This window comes from Equus przewalskii, chromosome 18, assembly GCF_037783145.1.
Source record: "Equus przewalskii isolate Varuska chromosome 18, EquPr2, whole genome shotgun sequence".
Classification (NCBI taxonomy): domain Eukaryota; kingdom Metazoa; phylum Chordata; class Mammalia; order Perissodactyla; family Equidae; genus Equus; species Equus przewalskii.
The window spans coordinates 39,219,455-39,237,840 of NC_091848.1; the positions used below are offsets into that span (position 1 = coordinate 39,219,455).

The window sequence follows — 18,386 nt, forward strand, 5'->3', positions numbered from 1 at the left end:
TCTATTTTACAAAAAAGGAAACAAACATAGAATAAGAGGTTAGGTAACTTTCCCTAGGCCATACATCTGATAAGTGATGGAGCTGGGATTTGAATGCAAGCAGTCTGATTCCAAAGAGGTCACTCCTAGTCACCCATATACCACATCTCACTAAGACCAAAAGCTGGTTCTTTGAAGACAAAGAAAACTTATCAAATTCTAGCAAGTTGGGTCAAGAAAAAGAGAGAAAGGGCACAAATAATCAGTGTTAGAAATAAAAAAAAAGGTGCATAACTACAGACAGTGTAGAAATCTATATGGATAAATTATGCCAGCAATTTGAAAAAGAGGATTAAACTGATAATTTTCAAGACAAATATGAATTACCAAAATTGATTAAGAAGAAATAGAAAACGTGAATAAACCTATAGTCATTAATTTACCCAAACTATCAAGAATCAGAAAAATCTATCATATACAAAGTGTTTCAAAGAATAGAAAAGTATACAAATCCTTTAGAGTACATTCAAACATGTGACAGACAGGAAAAGAAGAATGTGTTGGAAAGGAAAGAGACCTCTGTAATTTTTTTTAAAGCCTAAAGCCAAGGTGGTAAAATATTAAACCTCAGGTGTAGGTATATGATCTGTTATATTATTCTCCGTATTTTCTATATGTTTGAAATATTTCATAAGAAAATTTTAAGATTAATTAAAATAATGTGTGGAAAGACTTGGCACATAGTAGTTACCTATAAAAATATAATCGAAAAAATATACAGTATAAGCAGAAATTGACACAGCTGCTTTAGGGTGGGGCAATTATCAGTGGTTTTATATTAACATTATTCTTCAACATTATATTGTCTTCTCAATAAATAATCATTATCTGAAAAATGACAAGTTCATTGTAAAACTTCAAATAACAGTTTGTACCATAGGAAGTGAAAGGCTCCTATAATCCAAACTCCCAAAGATAACGTTCACATTTTAGTATAATTTTTCCAAGTTCTTCTATGCATCTATAAACATACAAATTTTGTTTTCAGAAATGGTTCACACACATACATAGATATGTACATTAGACGATATGTAAAAATGTGCTTTTTTGCTTAGGAATGTATCTGTATAGCCTTCTTTGTTACCAAAATGTGGTCTCTTTTTTTAAATGGATGTGTAGTATTGTAATCCCTTCTTGATGGGCACTTGGGGTTTTTCCATTTTCCCCTAAGTATGAAAATTACTGCATGGATCATTCTTATATAACTGACATAGATATATCTATGTAGATACCTACTTGTACAAGTTTCACTATTGAAGAAATTACTAAAATTTCTAGGTAAGGAATATGTGCATCTTTATTTTAAATGTAATTAGCAAATAAGGATGATGATAATGATAACAAACCCTTATATAAGTACTTCCTATGTACTTGACACTGTTTGACACTGCAAAGCAGAAGAAACTTCTCTACAAAAAATAAATATGCGCCAATTTATACTTCCTTTGAAAATGTATGAACATATTGCTTCCCTTTATATACTTCTAGTACTGAATGTTGACAAATGTTTTAGCTACTGCCAAGCTTATAAATGAAAAAGTATCTCTTAATCTTAAAATATGCATTTTAAAAACACTAGTGAAATCTGATCAATTTTTCATATATTTATATATTTATATATATATTTATAGAAATCCTGCATGTGATAAAAATGGCTCTTCACATCAGTAGAAGAAATGATGGCTTATTCAATATATAGATATTGATATATACTCTCTATCAATACCATATTTGTCAATTCTCTGTCAATACCACTGGGAAGGAGGGAAATTTGGATTCTTATCTTACTTAAACTAAAATTCCAGATGGTTCAAAGATGTAAATGTAAAAATTGAACAACAGAAACACTAATACAACTGCCAGACACCTAGCCACAAATTTGAAAAGATGATTCAGCCATAACAGTAGGCATTGGCATAGTAGGGTCAAGAAAATATCTAAGGGAAGACAGTCTAAGGAACATGCTATATAAACATCTCAAAGTAAATTCGTATACAAAGTTAGAGCTTATGCTTGGATCATGTTAACTTACCCTCTACAATATAATGCTTCAATACAATGCTTTTATTAAGGTCTCTGCTAAAAAACTGCCACATAGAGGAACTTCTTGTACTGTAAAATTATTCTTGACGATACTATATAATTTAATGCTCCCTAGAACAGGTACCTGGTGGTCTAGGGGTTAAGATTCAGCACTCTCACCACTGCAGCCCAGGTTTGTTTCCCGGTTAGGAAATCACATCACCCATCTGTCAGTTGTCATACTATGGTGGCTGCATGTTGCTGTGATGCTGAAAGCTATGCCACCAGCATTTCAAATACCAGTAGGGTCTTCCGTGGTGGACAGGTGTCAGCAGAGCTTCCAGACTAAGACAGACTAGGAAGAAGGACCTGGCCACCCACTTCTGAAACAATTGGCCATGAAAACCCTATGAATAACAACAGACCATTGTCTGATACAGTGTCAGGAGGTGAGAGGATGGCTCACAAAAAGACTAGGCAGGGTTCTGCTCTGCTGTACAGAGGGTCGCTAGGAGTTGGAATCGACTCAATGGCACTAACAACAAAAAGAACAGGTTCCATATGATGAATTCCTTTTAGAATTTAGTAAAAGGAAAGAGTGATTCTTTGGAACCTCTCTTAGATAATACAAAATATGATACTTAGGTTTTCCTTTTTGTCTTAGTGGCTAGGAAGTTCAGATCTAAATTTAATATTTTAATAATTAACAAATTTGCTTCCTCTTCCCCTTCAATATTTTGATTTTCTGTTTCAGTATTTTGTGTACATGTATATAATGACATCATGATTCAAATACATTTTGGAAGCGGATATGATATAATAATAAAATAAAATTCAAGATCTCTTGTAGCAACAAGGGTTCTGAGCTTATATCTTCCTTACTATTTGTAAAGGGAATGCTAATATGTTAGGAAACTAATACTATACCGGGCTTAAAAGGCAGCAAGTGGCATTGAAGCGCTACATGCAAGTTATGAAGGAAAAGTGTGGAAGCAAATACACTTTGGTGATCAGGGACTTATTCCTACCACAATTACTATAATACCAACACCCGAATTGCAGCTAGAAAAAAATGGAGATTTAAGTTTCCTTACTTTCAAAAGAACTGTGCCTCCCTAGAAATACCTTCCTGCTGAGAAGTGAGCAGCAATTCAGAACTCGCCTGCTGCTTGGGCTTACTACATAGCCTCACGTCGCTATTAGTTTGGTGACATCTTACACATCTATAGTCTGGCTATACATAAAGAACTTCGACAGGAAGATGCTGTGAAGAATTGAATTTGAGGGGCTGGCCCCGTGGCTGAGTGGTTAAGTGTTCATGCTCCGCTTTGGAGCCCAGGGTTTCACTGGTTAGGATCCCAGGCACGGACATGGCACCACTCATCAGGCCATGCTGAGGTGGCATCCCACATAGCACAACCAGATGCACTCACAACTAGAATATACAACTACGTACTGGGGGGCTTTGGAGAGAAGAATAAGAAGGAAAAAAAAAAGATTAGCAACAGATGTTAGCTCAGGTGCCAATCTTTAAAAAAAAGAAAAAGAACTGAATTAGAATCATTACAACTGTCAGAAAGAAAACTCCAGTCACAATCTAACGATCAATGTTTTCCCCTGAATAATAAAAAAAATTCTCTTATATAGTTTTAATTACATAATACCCTAAATCACAAACTACACTCTCTCCCCTAGAAAAACCCATAACAACATATATATATATACACAAACTTTCAATAAAAGTTTATAGTTAGTTCCCTTGTTACTTAAAATGAAAATTTTCACTTACTGTTTCTTAATAATTTCTTGTAAAGGGACAGTATATACACTTCAATTTTACCTCGCTCAATATCATCCATCGGAGATGCTGGGGACAGCTTGTCTTCGGATGGAGACTGTTTCACAAGATTGGGAGTCCTAGGCAAATTCCGCATTTGTTGCTGCTGTTGCTCTATACGATAGTGAATTTTACTGCTTCCTTCAACTCTGCAATTAAGAATATCAAAGGTCAAAACAAGTATGACAGCAATGTGACAACAATTTCAACTTACAAAGTTACTAAAATTGACCACTTACTCTTTTCCCTAGAGATCTTTAAAATGATATTCAAGAATAAAAAAACTAATTTAATTCATTATATAACAAATATTTATTGAGCCCTGCTATATGCATGGCATACATACAGGTCCACTGAGGGATACAAATGCGAATAAAAACAAAATCACTGCTCAAAACTGAAGAGATAAGACATACACAAATGACTAAAATAAAATGAAATTATGCATGTATATAACAGGCACAATGTATTCCCTGAATTCTAAAATTATCATTTCTGTTAAAACTAAATCACTTCTACATTATTCATTCATAACTTTAAGACATGTTACAAAGGAGATTCATATATTTTCCTTTCAATACTTTTAAGAAGAGTATATAACACAATTATGCTTGACTTCTGCCTCTCCCATTTCGTCACCAAATACTCAGTTCTTCCTTCACAAAAGTATTTAGAACCTCATTTTTCTCTTCATCCTGACTCTCAAAAATCGCGGTTAATGTACTTTTCTGTTTCTTACATTGTTTCATTTTACTGTTTGGTGGACTAACGTTTCAAAACAAAAACGAAAGCATGTCAATCCCTGGTTAAAAAAACATTAATATGTAACCACTGCCATTAAGACGACATCCTAATTTCATAGCTAATACTGAAGGCATTAGCCTCAATCTACCTTTACAACCTTACCTCTAATCCACTATCCACCTCACTCCACACTTTCCAATGCTTATACACAGGCACAGAGACAAATCTCTGCTCTATTCAAATGGGTCTTTTTCATTGGCTCAACATAAATCAGATATATTCCTGCCTTCAAGCCTTGCTTACATCCTCATGTGTTCTCTGATCAATTAAATCAGTATTTTTGGTGCCAGTGCGGTGGTGCAGCAGTTAAGTTCACATGTTCTGCTTCAGTGGCCCAGGGTTCCCCAGTTCGGATCCTGGGTATGGACCTACACACTGCTTGTCAAGCCACGCTGTGGTAGGCGTCCCACATACAAAGTAGAAGAAGATGGGCACGGATGTTAGCTCAGGGCCAGTCTTCCTCAGCAAAAAGAAGAGGATTTGCTGCAGAAGTTAGCTCAGGGCTAATCTTCCTCAAAAAAAAAAAGGTTAAATCAGTGTTTTCCCAACTTTCCTAGTAATAAAAATCATCAGCAGGGAGGGGACGAAAAATAGAGCTTCCTAGGCCCCTTCCTCATCTGAAGTTGGATTTGGGAACTCATATATTTAACAAGCACCCAAGGTAATTCTTATCATCAAGTATTATTGGGGGAAAAAAAGCCCTAAATCTTAACCTCCTCTCAAGGTACATGAATAGGGCTCCCTGAATGCTCCAATCAACCATAACCTCCCCTTTCCTTTAATTCCTAGAACAATTTCTGTCTATACTATTTGTACGGCCTTTAGAGAAAGTCCCTTATATTTTAATGTACCACCTATTTCCAAAAAAGAATTTGGGATGGCTGTATTCTCTTACCGACTTTTTAAATAGAATTATCTGTTAATCCAACTAAAATGCACTAGTTTTGAGGTTGGTATTTGTATAGGAAACTTTCCTTTTTCTAGTGCTTTACATATTCTAGGTGCTCAATAAATTTTTACTAATAAAGATGAAATTATTTTGTAGAGTGTATAATGGCTTTCAGTCCAGTTCTACGAAAGCATCTACAATAAAAAAAAATGTATACCTGCATATATAAAAGACATTCAGAAATACAACATAGGGAGAAATGGTGAAAGCTTTTGGCTAAGGATCTCCACCAAATTTAAACTTGGAAAAAGCTTAAAACATTTTTATACCACAGAGAAATAACCCTTATATAATGTGACTTAATCCAGTAACTTTTTTTCCCACTGGCATTTCCTTAGCAATTTTTGTGTCAATAAAGTAATTTATTTCATTAACCACATACCTTGTTTTTTTTACAGTGATGTTGCTGCTGAGTTTTTCTAGTCGACATTCTCCAGTGTCATGGTTAATAATCAAAATACATTCTTTTAAGTAAGGTTTCTTTGAACCTTTGAAAACAGTTACTGGTGGAGTGGAACCCTGTTTAAAAAGTTAATTATCATTACTTGAAATTTATCATAGAAATTCAGTTAGGAGGGCTTCTGAGATCCTCTGTGTTTCTCAATCTATGTTACACTTCAAGTCACCTAACCACCTAAATTTACTACTCTAACAACAAGGAGAGTAGTAGAAAAACGATAGAGATGAACAGAGGCTGTGATCTCAAAGCTTCTATCATTGAGGAAAGAATAGAGAAAATGCTTGCCCTGAGCCAGTGAAGATTTGTTTCATTGGTCTACAACAGGCGATGGGGATTCAATTCTAACACAACCAGTATATTTTACAGATAAGGGAACAGAAGTTCTGAATCATATTTACTACCCTCTTCTTCTTCCTTCGTAAGTTTAGTTTTTTAAATCTGGTATTTTCTTAAAGTGGTGCTTCCCTATGCAGATTAAAGAAAACGAATGTATTGAGGAACAATATCACACTAAATCTACTGATAAATTTTAGCATTAAAAGTGGGACTGAGCTAGCCCTGATGACCTAGTGGTTAAAGTACAGTGCTCTCACGACTTCAGCGGCCTAGGTTCATTTCCTGGTGGCAGAACCACACCACCTGTCTGTCAGCTGCCATGCTGCGGCAGCGGCTCACAAAGAACTAGAAGGACTTACAACTAGGATATACAACCATGCACTGGGGCTTTGGGGAGAAAAAAAAAGAGGAAGATTGGCAACAGATGTTAGCTCAGGGCGAATCTTTTCCTACAAAAAACAAAAAGTGGGACAACTAGACATTAATTGCTTCATGATATGATAAAAAAGCAAGTATGCAGCATCACCTATAAAGTACTCTTGCCTTAAAAAGAAAAGCCCACAAAGAATCTAACTCTCATCAAGCCTTTAGATATAACTACCAGTTTACAGGAAATACGAGGAATAGAGGAATAAGTTAAACAATACCAGGCAGAAGTAATTTGAAACCCGGAACATGGGTATATTCTTTAGGACAAATCACCTGGTTTCTCCAACAAGCTAATGGCATAAAAAGGGGAAAAGACTTCGGTAGAACAAAAGAGACTTAAGATTAACATAATACCAAAATACAATATAAGAATCTTACTTGGATTCCTAGGTGAAAAAACTGTAAAAAGACATTTTTGAGGCCATCATGAAAATGTGAATATGGACCAGGTATTATAATTAATTCTGCTACATGTGATAATAGCATGGTACTTAGGTAAAAATAAAAATATCCTTATCAGTTAGAGATGCATACATAAGCATTTATAAACTGGTATAATGTCTGAGATTGCTTTCAAATATGCCAAGAAAAAAAAGTGGTAGGGGAATATATAAAAAAGATTAGCACAACACTGTAAGTGTTGAAGCTCAGTAATATGTACAGAGGGGTTCATTATACTATCCTATTTTCTATAATAAAAGGTTAAACCTAGATCATTACTAGTAACCTACAACTACCTACAAGCTCATCCTGTATCCTTTGTCCCCGCCTCCCTCAACCCTGAAGGAATTTTATCATTCTCTAACTTTATCTCATATATATGTATACTTCAATAATACAGTGCAATATTTGCTTGTTTTTGAACTTTATAAAAGTCTATTAAACTTTTAAAGCACTGATTATAATAATCTTGTCAAGTACAATAACAACATTAGATCAGCTTAGAAAAGAGTGACTACTAAAAAGAATAAAGGGCATTATCATATTTAAAAAGTTAACAATCATCAGAGATTTAACACATGACCACCAGGAGGAGTAGGAGATAAATTTTGTGACTGAGGATGCCATAAAAGGGGAGTAGGTTAGAGACTTCCAAGAGGTAGGGCAAGAAAATGATGAAACCAAAAGAAAGGACCAGGTTTTTACCTCACCTCTAAAACTAATGTGATCTACAGGAAATCAAGCATGCAAAGCACACAAATGCGGACATGTCTGCAGTGGACCTAGAGGGATGAGATGGAGAGCACTTAGCTGAAGCCCTGGTAAGGTGCAGAGCCAGGAGCATAATCGTGACAAACAAACTGGGACTACGTGGCTCATAAGTATATTTTTCAGATGTTTCGGTTGAAAACAACAGAGTAAGATACCCCAAAATAGCAACCCAAGGACTTCAAATTACAGTTGATCAGAGACTTGTGCAATATATTCTTCTTAAAGATACTTGTATTCTTACTTAGAACAGAATACATCTTAAAATTACATTACATTATTGTACTCTGAGTTCCTGAAAAATAAGCACTAGATCATTAATATTTTTTTATGGCTCCTGGTACCTAAAGTACCAAGCCCTTCACAGATACTCAGTGAATGTCGAATACAAACAGTATGAACATTTTTTGATCACAAGTAACAAGTTTTTCATAATATCTATATCTGCCTTCTACACTTTGAGCAAGTTTTTTAAAATTAAACTTTTCCTCATTAAATTGAGCACATTTCCTATTTTAAACTTTAATTTCTGCCCAGTCCCTTATTTCATACCCCAAGAAAGGGGTATTAAAGTACTAGGAAAATCCTAAGCCTATGAACTATCCTTGCCTCTAAATAACTACTGAATACGTGATACCATCTCCATGTTTACTGTTCTTATCCAACTTCAGAACCCAATCATCATCTCACTTAGATTACTGCTTTCCTCCTCCCTATTTTCCCTTCCAGTTTTGTTCCCCATTCTTCTGACAGGCAAATCTGATCATGCCTGATTATGAATACCAGGAAAGGAAAGTAATCAGTAATGGAATGGGAAACTACAATAGTGCTCCCAAAGTAACACAAGGGAAAAGAAAAAGAAAAGAAAGAAGAGATACTTCACGAAACTAGTAAAGAGTGAAAAAAGGGAAACAAATTAAAATAACTAATAAACATAATATAAAATGATAGAAATAAAAATCAAGTATATCAACTTGGAACTAAATATGGATAGAATTCCCTAATAAAAATAGGAACTGTCAAACTGGGTTTAAAAATCAAACACAGAATATTCTGTTAATAAAAGATATACTTAAAATGTCAGCTAAATAAAAGTAAGGGACGCCAAGATTCCATGAACATACAAATTAAAAAAAAGAAAACGTGGTATTATTAATATTAGACAAGGTGGTATTTAAGCTTAAAACCACAAAAACAGGATAAAAAAGGTTTGTTTTGTAATGTTAAAAGATAGAATTCATTTAAAAATATAAGTGTAATATGATGTTAAAATAGGACTCTGGTCCTAAAACAGGCTGAGGTCCCAAGAACGTGATGGGCTATTTTCCCATGTGAGCTAAGTAAACTCAAGGGAAGTAATCAGATCAGGTTCATTCTGGAAGGGACTTTGCCCACAAGAGTCATCTGGGGTGGCAGAGTAGCCTATCAGACATACAGAACTCTCCTAAGTCCTGGGTTTGAGCGCTAACATCATAAGTAACCAACAGAGATGTATTTCCTGCATAACAGAAAGTCTAGTTGAAGTTTCCAGTGGGCTATTTCATCAAGGCCCACAAAAGTACCCCATAAGATAAAGAGTCAGCACTAAAAATATGCTAAACTTGGACAGCATCAATGACAAATCATAATAGACAAGTAAGTCTTTTCCTTTCAAAAGTCAACATTTTGAAATTTTATAGCAGTCAATCATAGAGAACTGTTTGTAAGGAAAAGAGATTGGTCAATGCCCAATATTAACCAGCCTAAGTCTTTATTTTTATTAGTTTCTTCTGTGTGATACTACCAAAGAAAACTTCCAGGAATGGAATTAGAAAATCTAACCTATCAAAGAACCACCAGAACCTGAAGGCACTCCTCAAAGTACAGTACAATAAAAATTCTATTTTATGGGATGGCTCCAAGCTTCTAGGCATTTTTACCAGGTTGATGAAAGCAAGTTTATAAAGAAAATCAGAGAATCTAAATGCCTCAAACTAATAATCATTACATTTCCACAAAATACACACAAACTCTGAAGAACCATAAACCTCTTACTGGTATAAAGAAGTTCTTTAACAAAGGGGGAAAAAACCCACAAAGTTTATTTGAGAATGTAATTTCTATTCTTATTCACAATTGTTCCAGGACTGTATGCCCAGCAGAAAAAATATATGCTCTCGACAGGTGGTAATTTTAACAATTCTCTTTCATTCCAGATGTCTAAAAGGGTTACAGGATAAAGTTCAAATTCTTTCGCATTACACATTTGGCCCTTTATTATCTGATCCTAAATACCCTTCTACCTTCCCATACGTCCCCATCTTCACCCCTTCTGACTTAGCCACAGTGGCTTATATGTAGTTCGCCAAATCTAACATGTCTTTCTCTTTTCTCTGCCTAAATGTCCTTCCCTCTTTCCTTCACCTGGGTAACTTGAACTCATCTTCAAGATAGCGTGTCCTGATGTCTCCTCTCCCTCCCCTGGCTGAGTTACCTCTCTTTTATACTCCCATAATATTCTGTGTATACCTGTACGATAGTCCTTACATTTTAATCAGTTATTTTCTGTCTTCCTCACTAAATGGCAGTATTTTTTAGAATAGTGACCACATCTAGTCTACCTCTGTATTCCCATTAACCACCTAAAACAGGACTTACCACACAGAAGGTACATATTTATATGGTCAGTCTGTTCATTTGTCCATCTGTCTCCCTCTTTCTCATGCCCACATATACACACACAAAAACACTGAGGCATACTCTTTATGGATATATTTCTGGTGGCCTGGTGGAGGGAGTTACTTTTTCCTACAGGATTTCTTTGCTGTTTCAGAAATTTACGATTTGAAGGTTTGAAAATTTCCTCCTATAGCTGTCATTCCTTCAAGAGGTATTTCAATTGAGACCATAACCAAACACATGGTGGATTGTAATTCTTGATTAAAGCAGGGTATGTATGAATGAAAAAGGTTTATTAATAACTATAAGAATCCCCATCTGCTTGGAGTAGAAAAGCAATGTGAAGAATGAGGATGGGAAGAGTGCAATTTGAGAAAACATTCTACATGGCAAAGAAGAACTGAACTAAAGTTTTTCTGCAAACCAATCATCATGCATCGATAATATTACAATCTGAGACCAGGCTAATGATGCTTGTCATCAATTTATATCTTTTCAACAACTTTTAAAATTAAGTAGATGGTTCAGGTTTCTTTAATATCATAAAGTAAGAAAGCCTTAGGTTATTGGGTACTACATTTCCGAACTATTTTAGAGATGCCAGAATCTGAACATCTTTTCATAACAGAGTAATACAAAGTTTTACTTATCTACAACTTCTCATACTGAATTGATTTTTCATTTCCTTCAGTTTCTAAGGGAAGAAATGAGAAATATACAATAAAAAGCCCCCACAAATTTACTTAACTTTAGGAAAACCTTCAGAGGCAGCAACAAATACAGTCTAACATAACAGTGGGATCTTAATAAATAGTGTTGACTGATAAAAATAAGAAAAAGATAGAAGACTAGAGGATAGACAGCTTGCTTGCTACACCTCTAACCATGACAAGCCACCTCATAAATGCATACAAGAGAACATGGATGAACCAGCACAAAACCATTCCTATTATAAAAATTAAACAAAAAAATCTCAACAACTCCAGTGTTTTCTTTATATATTAAAGTATAAATTTACAGTCTTGGAGTTCTCTTCGATCAAGCCAATATAAAAGAAAAAAAAGAAAAGTTGAATGCTAAGAAATTTCTAACTCAAGGAAAAAAACTAGAGAATAGAACAAAGAACTTGTATATTTATGTAAATAGTAGTTGACAGTGTTACTTGGATACACCTGGAAATTTAAAAGATGGACAAAACTTTTGGTTAAGGCCTCCCTGACCTAGTCTCTTTCTTTTCCCATCCATTCCCCAAACCACTCCAAAAGCACAAATCTAACAATGTTAGCTCTCTGCTTAAACATTCTAATGGTTCTCTAATACCTATGAGATAAAGTCCAAATTCTACATTACAACATAAAAGATTCTTCATAATCTGATCCCAATCTACCTTTCCAGTCTCTATTTCTATCAATCATTTTTCATTATTCCTTAATTTACTACACTAACTCATTTATTCCACAAATTCTTGTTCTTTCTCCATTAGCGCCTTTCATACACTGTTCCTTCTGCCTAGAATATTCTACTCCATTTCTACTAGATGAAATTCTACTTGTCCTTTAAGGCTCAGCTCAAAAAGCAACTGCTTTGGGAAGCCTTTCAAGACTCCACCATGAAGATTATTTGATTCCACTTACGTGCTTGCACAGAATTTTATACATGCTCTAACTTATAGCACTAGATCTTTACAAGTCTATCTGCTGTAACAGACTAGGACTAGAAGACATGGGATATGTTATTACTCCTAGTTCGAAGTACAAAATCCAGCTCATAATGGTAATTTAACAAATATTTGTTTAGACGTCCAATTGTTTCAAATCATTTGATATGATAGTTCTTGAAATTTATTAAATAAAGTATTTTAAGATTATTTTACCAAAAATAGTTTAAAACAAGGTTTTTTCTGCTTTGGTATGTTTATTAATTATTTTACCTGACTATTACCACTACATAAATTGTGCAATTATTTTCATTTAAATTTAGTGGAAATCCTGCAAAAAGATGCCTTTAGTCTAAATATATAAAAATACTCACTTCTATATTTGGCAGAGTTATGGTCACCTGTTCACCTTTGCCGACCTCAAGCTCTCCTTCACAAGAGGTGTCAATAGAAGCGGGTTTGAAGTCATCTAAAAATAGACACAGATGTGGATTTTCATAAAATGGAACAATACCTGGATACCTGTATATAAAAAGTTTGAGCATGTTTCAGAGTGATAAATCATTTTTCAACAGCCAGTAATTAGAAGAGTCTTCATATTACAAAAAAACAAACGAAACATAATCCAGTTGGTTGCTGTGTGTATAATTCTGAGGAAAAAAAAAACTAAAATAGTATTCCTCAAACCATGCTCCCTCAGAATCCTATTTAGATCAAGGTTAACTAGACTAAGATGTTCCACTGCTAAAAACTAAATAATGTCAGTGTTTTCACAATTTGCTAAAAACCATTATCAGTAGAATATCTTCAATTTTCAGTCTCTTGCTCCCACGAATTTTTCTTAAACCACCTTGGGTGCCTACTACCACTTGTCTGCTGTCCTAGAAAAACAAAATGAATGAATACACACCAAATACATATTCATGGAAAAATTTAAGAGAAAGCAATCTTATTTAGTTTAAAGCTTGAATTTTTCATGGATATGTACCACTAAAGAATGTGCAAATTTACCCAGATCTGCCACTTCAGAAGAACTCAAAATCAATTTTCATTTTGAGTTAAATCATAATTCAAATGATGTCATTAAAATATATTACCTAGAAGGAATTTATTAGGGTGCTAAGATATTGCTGAATAAACTTAAAAACCTCTAAGATATGAAAGTCACTGAAAAAGAATTCACATAAATATGTATCAATGACTGATGATAATTCTGATATTAGAACTGATATATAGAATTCCTCCAGTTATATTTATTTTTTCTAGGTTAACTCTTTATTAAAACATAGCATACATGCAAAATAGAACATAAATCACAAGCCTGATGCATTTTCACAAAGCGACACGTGTGTAATCAGCAACTAGATCAAGAAATAGAACATTAACAGCTCCTGAGAGTCCCCTCCCAATTACCCCTACCCCAAGAGATTTATCTTTATATTAACAGGGAAGCCCCAAAGGCAAAAAGTCTAAATCCAAAGCAATGAATATTTATTAGTGGAATTTAGGGAACTGTAATAGGCAGATCTTGGGAGAGAATCTTCCAGTGCTCATCAAACCATCACTCTGTCAATAAACAAAGGCTGGCCCTGCTTCTCAAGACAATTATAACAGCTAACACTTACGGAACACTTACAATGTGCCAGGCACCTTGCTTAACATTTCATATTTCATTTTCATAACAGTTCTATGGAAATAAATGAAATCCATCCCTCTATTCCTTAAACACATATGAATATAAACAATTCACACAAAATATTCTTTATAATATGGTTTATTCTTCATGCTACTTTAATTCAAAACTGAATACATGCAATAACTCTCTCTTAAAATCTTGATGCTTATTCCCAGATTTTAAGAAACATGAAAAAATAACATAAGCAATATGAAAAATGTGAAAGAGTTTGATTCATAACGTATCCCTAGGTAGCACAACTGAGGATAAAGACTACACTGAAAATAAATTGGGGAGTTTGTTAGTATCACAAGGTAATGAGAAAGATAAAAGATAATTAAGGTGTTAAGTTTTAGATGCTTGAAAGAGGTTTTGGACTTAGGGAAATAAGTGTTGACATCAATTGATAAAAAGTTCATATTGTTTACCCTTCCCTGAACCACCTCTAAACTTATTTTAAGTATAAACTTAAGCTAAATTATGTGTAAAAGCCTTGTTTTCTAATTGTTTCCTGAAGACCAGATTCATCTCTACTTCAAGACTCTGATTTCTTTAGGGTGGACATTGCCATATTCCTTTTGTACTTTTCACTAGTACACTTCTCTTCTCATAGAGGGCACCCATCACTTAATATTTGACAATAAAGAGTTCCTAAGATAAATAGGTAAAACATTATAAATGACATACTAGAGTAAAACCATGGCTCTCTGACCTCCCATATTTTTCTGACAGTGACACAAAGGACAATATTCAGAGATATGACTGTCATTTAATGACAACTAAATAATGCTTTAGAAGAGAGGCCAGACAGGTAACCCAAGGCAGTGAAGCTGACCAGCAGGAACCACAGTGACCTAAAGAATGAATAAACCCAATCTCAAGAGGACAACCACAAATCAGCTTCAGCCAACTTCTGCCATGAATAATATGGCTCAGTATTGCCAGGTTATCTTCTGATCTTTTAAAGAGAAACTGGTAATCCAGATTTTTGTATAAAAGATCTTGATTTTTAGGTATTTACAACTGACTCATGTTAAAACTACAACTGTGTGGGTCAAACAAAGCACCACTAAAGTCAAACTCAGCCAGTATGCTGTTAATCTACAGCTAATCTGTTTCAGTATTTAAAAGCTGATTCTTTTTCTTTATATCATCACTTTTGATCTCTACAACAACTGTTTGAACTGAATATTCTCATACATATTTTACCAATGAGGAACTCCTCTAAAGTAATTAAGCCAATAAAAGAGGAAGTCAGGAATTCAAGTCACATACTCTATCCACTCATATTATATAGCTTCCTTGCCTTATAGCCACAGTTCCTAACTTCTGTGTATGTCGGGGGAGGGGGGAGTATTAGGAGATGAGGAATAGCAATAAGCCTCTATGGGAATCTGATGAAAATCACAGACCAGCCATAGATCCTCTCCACAGAAAAATGCATACATGAGGATACATATCAAATACTGTATAATTGCAAGGGATTCACAAGCCCCTGAAGCTGATCAATGCCTACAGCATATAAGATAACTATAAGGGACAGAAATGTACTCAAAATATCTGTATCTTTACTTAATGATAAGCATAAATTTATAATCAATAAGTCTATCAAAACTATTCTGATCTTATTTACATTTCTAATTATTCTACTGATAAAATTAATAAATTCCACCTTTTTATTACTTATTTTATTAAACAGTGTTTTATTTACCTTCAAACAAGTTTTTTTTTAAAGTATAAAGTGTTTGAGTTTCAAAGGGTTATGCCTAGTTCTAGAATTATAGAATCTGCTGAATAATTTCATGTTCATGCTTTCTATATGCTTCCAAATATCAAATGTATTCTTTTCTAAGGTGCTACGATTCCAGGCTAAATACAGTTGTTTCCCCTTATCTGGCAGATACATTCCTAGACCCCTAGTGGATGCCTGAAACCTCAGACAGTACCAAACCTTATACATACTATGTTTTTATCCATACACACATACCACTGTGATATAGTTTAATTTATAAATTAGGCACAGTACGAGATTAACAACAATAATAATAATATAGAACAATTATAACAACATACTATAATAAAAATTACTGTAGATCTTAGCAACCTCAGCATACGATTTTTTTCCTCCGCTAATTAAGTCCAGAACTTTCACCTTTTCCCTTAAAGCAAACACTTTATGGCTTCTCTTTGACATATCTGAATTGCCAGCATCACCACTCCTGTGCTTTGGGGCCATTGCTAAGTAAAATAAGGGTTACCTAAACACTGCTATCCTGCGACAGTCAATCTCATAATCACGAGGGCTACTAAGTGACTAATAAGCGGGTAGCATACACAGCATGTATACGCAGGACAAAGGGATGATTCACGTCCCAGGCAGGATGCAGTTGGACAGGGTGAGATTTCATCATGCTACTCAGAAATGCACACAATTTAAAACTTACAAATTCTTTATTTCTAGAATTTTCCAATTAATATTTTCAGGCCATGGTTGAGTGCAGGTAACTAAAACTGAGGAAAGTGAAATCTCTGATAAAGAGGGACTACTGTAGCTTCTTTCTTTTGGTTATCCTTGGTTTGGAAACCTCATCACCAGTTTTACCACTCACTTATTCTCTCTGGATATCCTTCATCTATGTTATTTTCTTCATGTTTATAGTACAATTACTTATATTACATGAAGAGTAGAAAAACATTTCGTATTTTGTACTTAATACTTTTTCTGTCAATGTTGATCACTTTTCTGACTATTTTGGCTGTAGCATCACATAATGTCAATATCTTCATAAAAGAATCCAAAGTTACTATCATTTACTTCCTGGGATTTAAACTAATTCAAGTAACTCCAAAACCCACACCCTTACCCATATACTACACTGATCAGACTACATTAACTGTAAATACAATTTCAATTCTATTTTTCATTTGTGTACTTTCCAATATTTGCTCACACCAAAGTTTAATAACCACCCTTTTGGGAGTGGCGCCACTTGATGCCTCAGACAGTCTTCCTGTTGTCACTGCCCATAAGCTCATCATTTCATGACAGCAAAAAGTGGTGTCATTTACAAACTTACGGATTTCAATATTTATTCCTTTATCTAGATATAAATTGTGAAACTAGCACTAGCCCAAATCCAAAATTTATTCTAGTGGATCCCCTTCCTCAAACTCTTCTATGAAGTGAAGCATTTGCTGCTAAGCATTTAGCTTATCAAGTATAGAACATCCCATGTCTTCCCTACCACATGCCAGTCTATCTTTTGATAGGTTTTATTGCCGAGCCCTGATAAGTGCTTTCTGAAAGTCTAAGTAAATTACATTCATTGGCATTCCTCATATACACATGACTATAACCCTTCGAGAATAATGGTAACTACTACTTATTGTCTACCATGCACCAAATACTGTGCTAAATTGTTTACGCTATGTTATTTAATCCTTAAAAACTCTGAAATGTACATATTATTATTACCATTTATATATAAGAAAACTGAGGTTGAGAGCTTAGAGAATGTTTCCAAAGTTACATTAGATATATAGGTGGTGGAGGCCAGAATACACGTCCAGGTTTTTCCAAAGCCTCAGCATAGTGGACCAGCGTAATTAGCTCTGTACATAAAGATAGAATTTTACTTTCTCCCACATTACAGTGACTTCAGTGTTTGTGATAAATTAGGTCCATCTGCCCTGGATGAAAGTCAGATTTCCTATTCTACAGTTTCTATCCCTCACTCTGAGTCCTTAAGAGTGAGGATCATATGGAAAATGAACCTATCCTCAAGGATAATGACTGGTTTTATTTAAATAAATCTAGCAAGAGTCTCTCTGCTTCAAGAAGAATAAAACTAATGGCTGAAAACCTTCCTAATGTCTTCCACAGGACTAAGAGTGTATTCAAACATCTGGGTTTATTGTGGTTATTATTGTTGTTGTTTTGCTTATTTTTCATTCTTGTAGCTGGATCATCTGATTCTCTGACTCTGAAGACACAATTCCAGCATTTTGAGAACTTCCACAAATGAAAGGTTTTTAAGTACCTGCAAAGAGTTTTTCAAAGGCTATTTTTTATTCACTGAATTTGGGGTTCACGCCCTTAAAAAGAGAATATCTATATCCAAGTTATATGAAAATATATTCTTGAGAAAATTTTTATAATCCTAAACTTTGTGATTTGAAAAATTAATTCTAAGACTACTGCATACCTGAGAAAGAAGAGGAAAGGAGAGAGGAGATACTGTTTGAGAGAAAGGCATGGAGAAACCAGACAAAAACTATATCATACTTTTGGAAAATGGGACTGACAAAGGA

At 34.5% G+C, this 18,386-nt stretch overlaps 1 protein-coding gene across 4 annotated transcripts in view; it reads right to left on the minus strand.

The window, feature by feature from the left end:
* EAF2 (ELL associated factor 2) overlaps positions 1-18,386 on the minus strand; it is a 41,005-nt gene that overhangs the window by 20,233 nt on the left and 2,386 nt on the right. For 2 of the 4 annotated variants that reach the window (XM_070583785.1, XM_070583783.1), the window contains exons 2-4: positions 12,775-12,869; positions 6,034-6,170; positions 3,902-4,047 (exon numbers count right to left, since the gene is read on the minus strand). In XM_070583785.1, the coding sequence (XP_070439886.1) occupies positions 3,902-4,047; positions 6,034-6,170; positions 12,775-12,869 (378 nt within the window). The remainder of the gene's footprint in view (positions 1-3,901; positions 4,048-6,033; positions 6,171-12,774; positions 12,870-18,386) is intronic. The other 2 variants (XM_070583787.1, XM_070583786.1) reach the window with 1 other exon arrangement.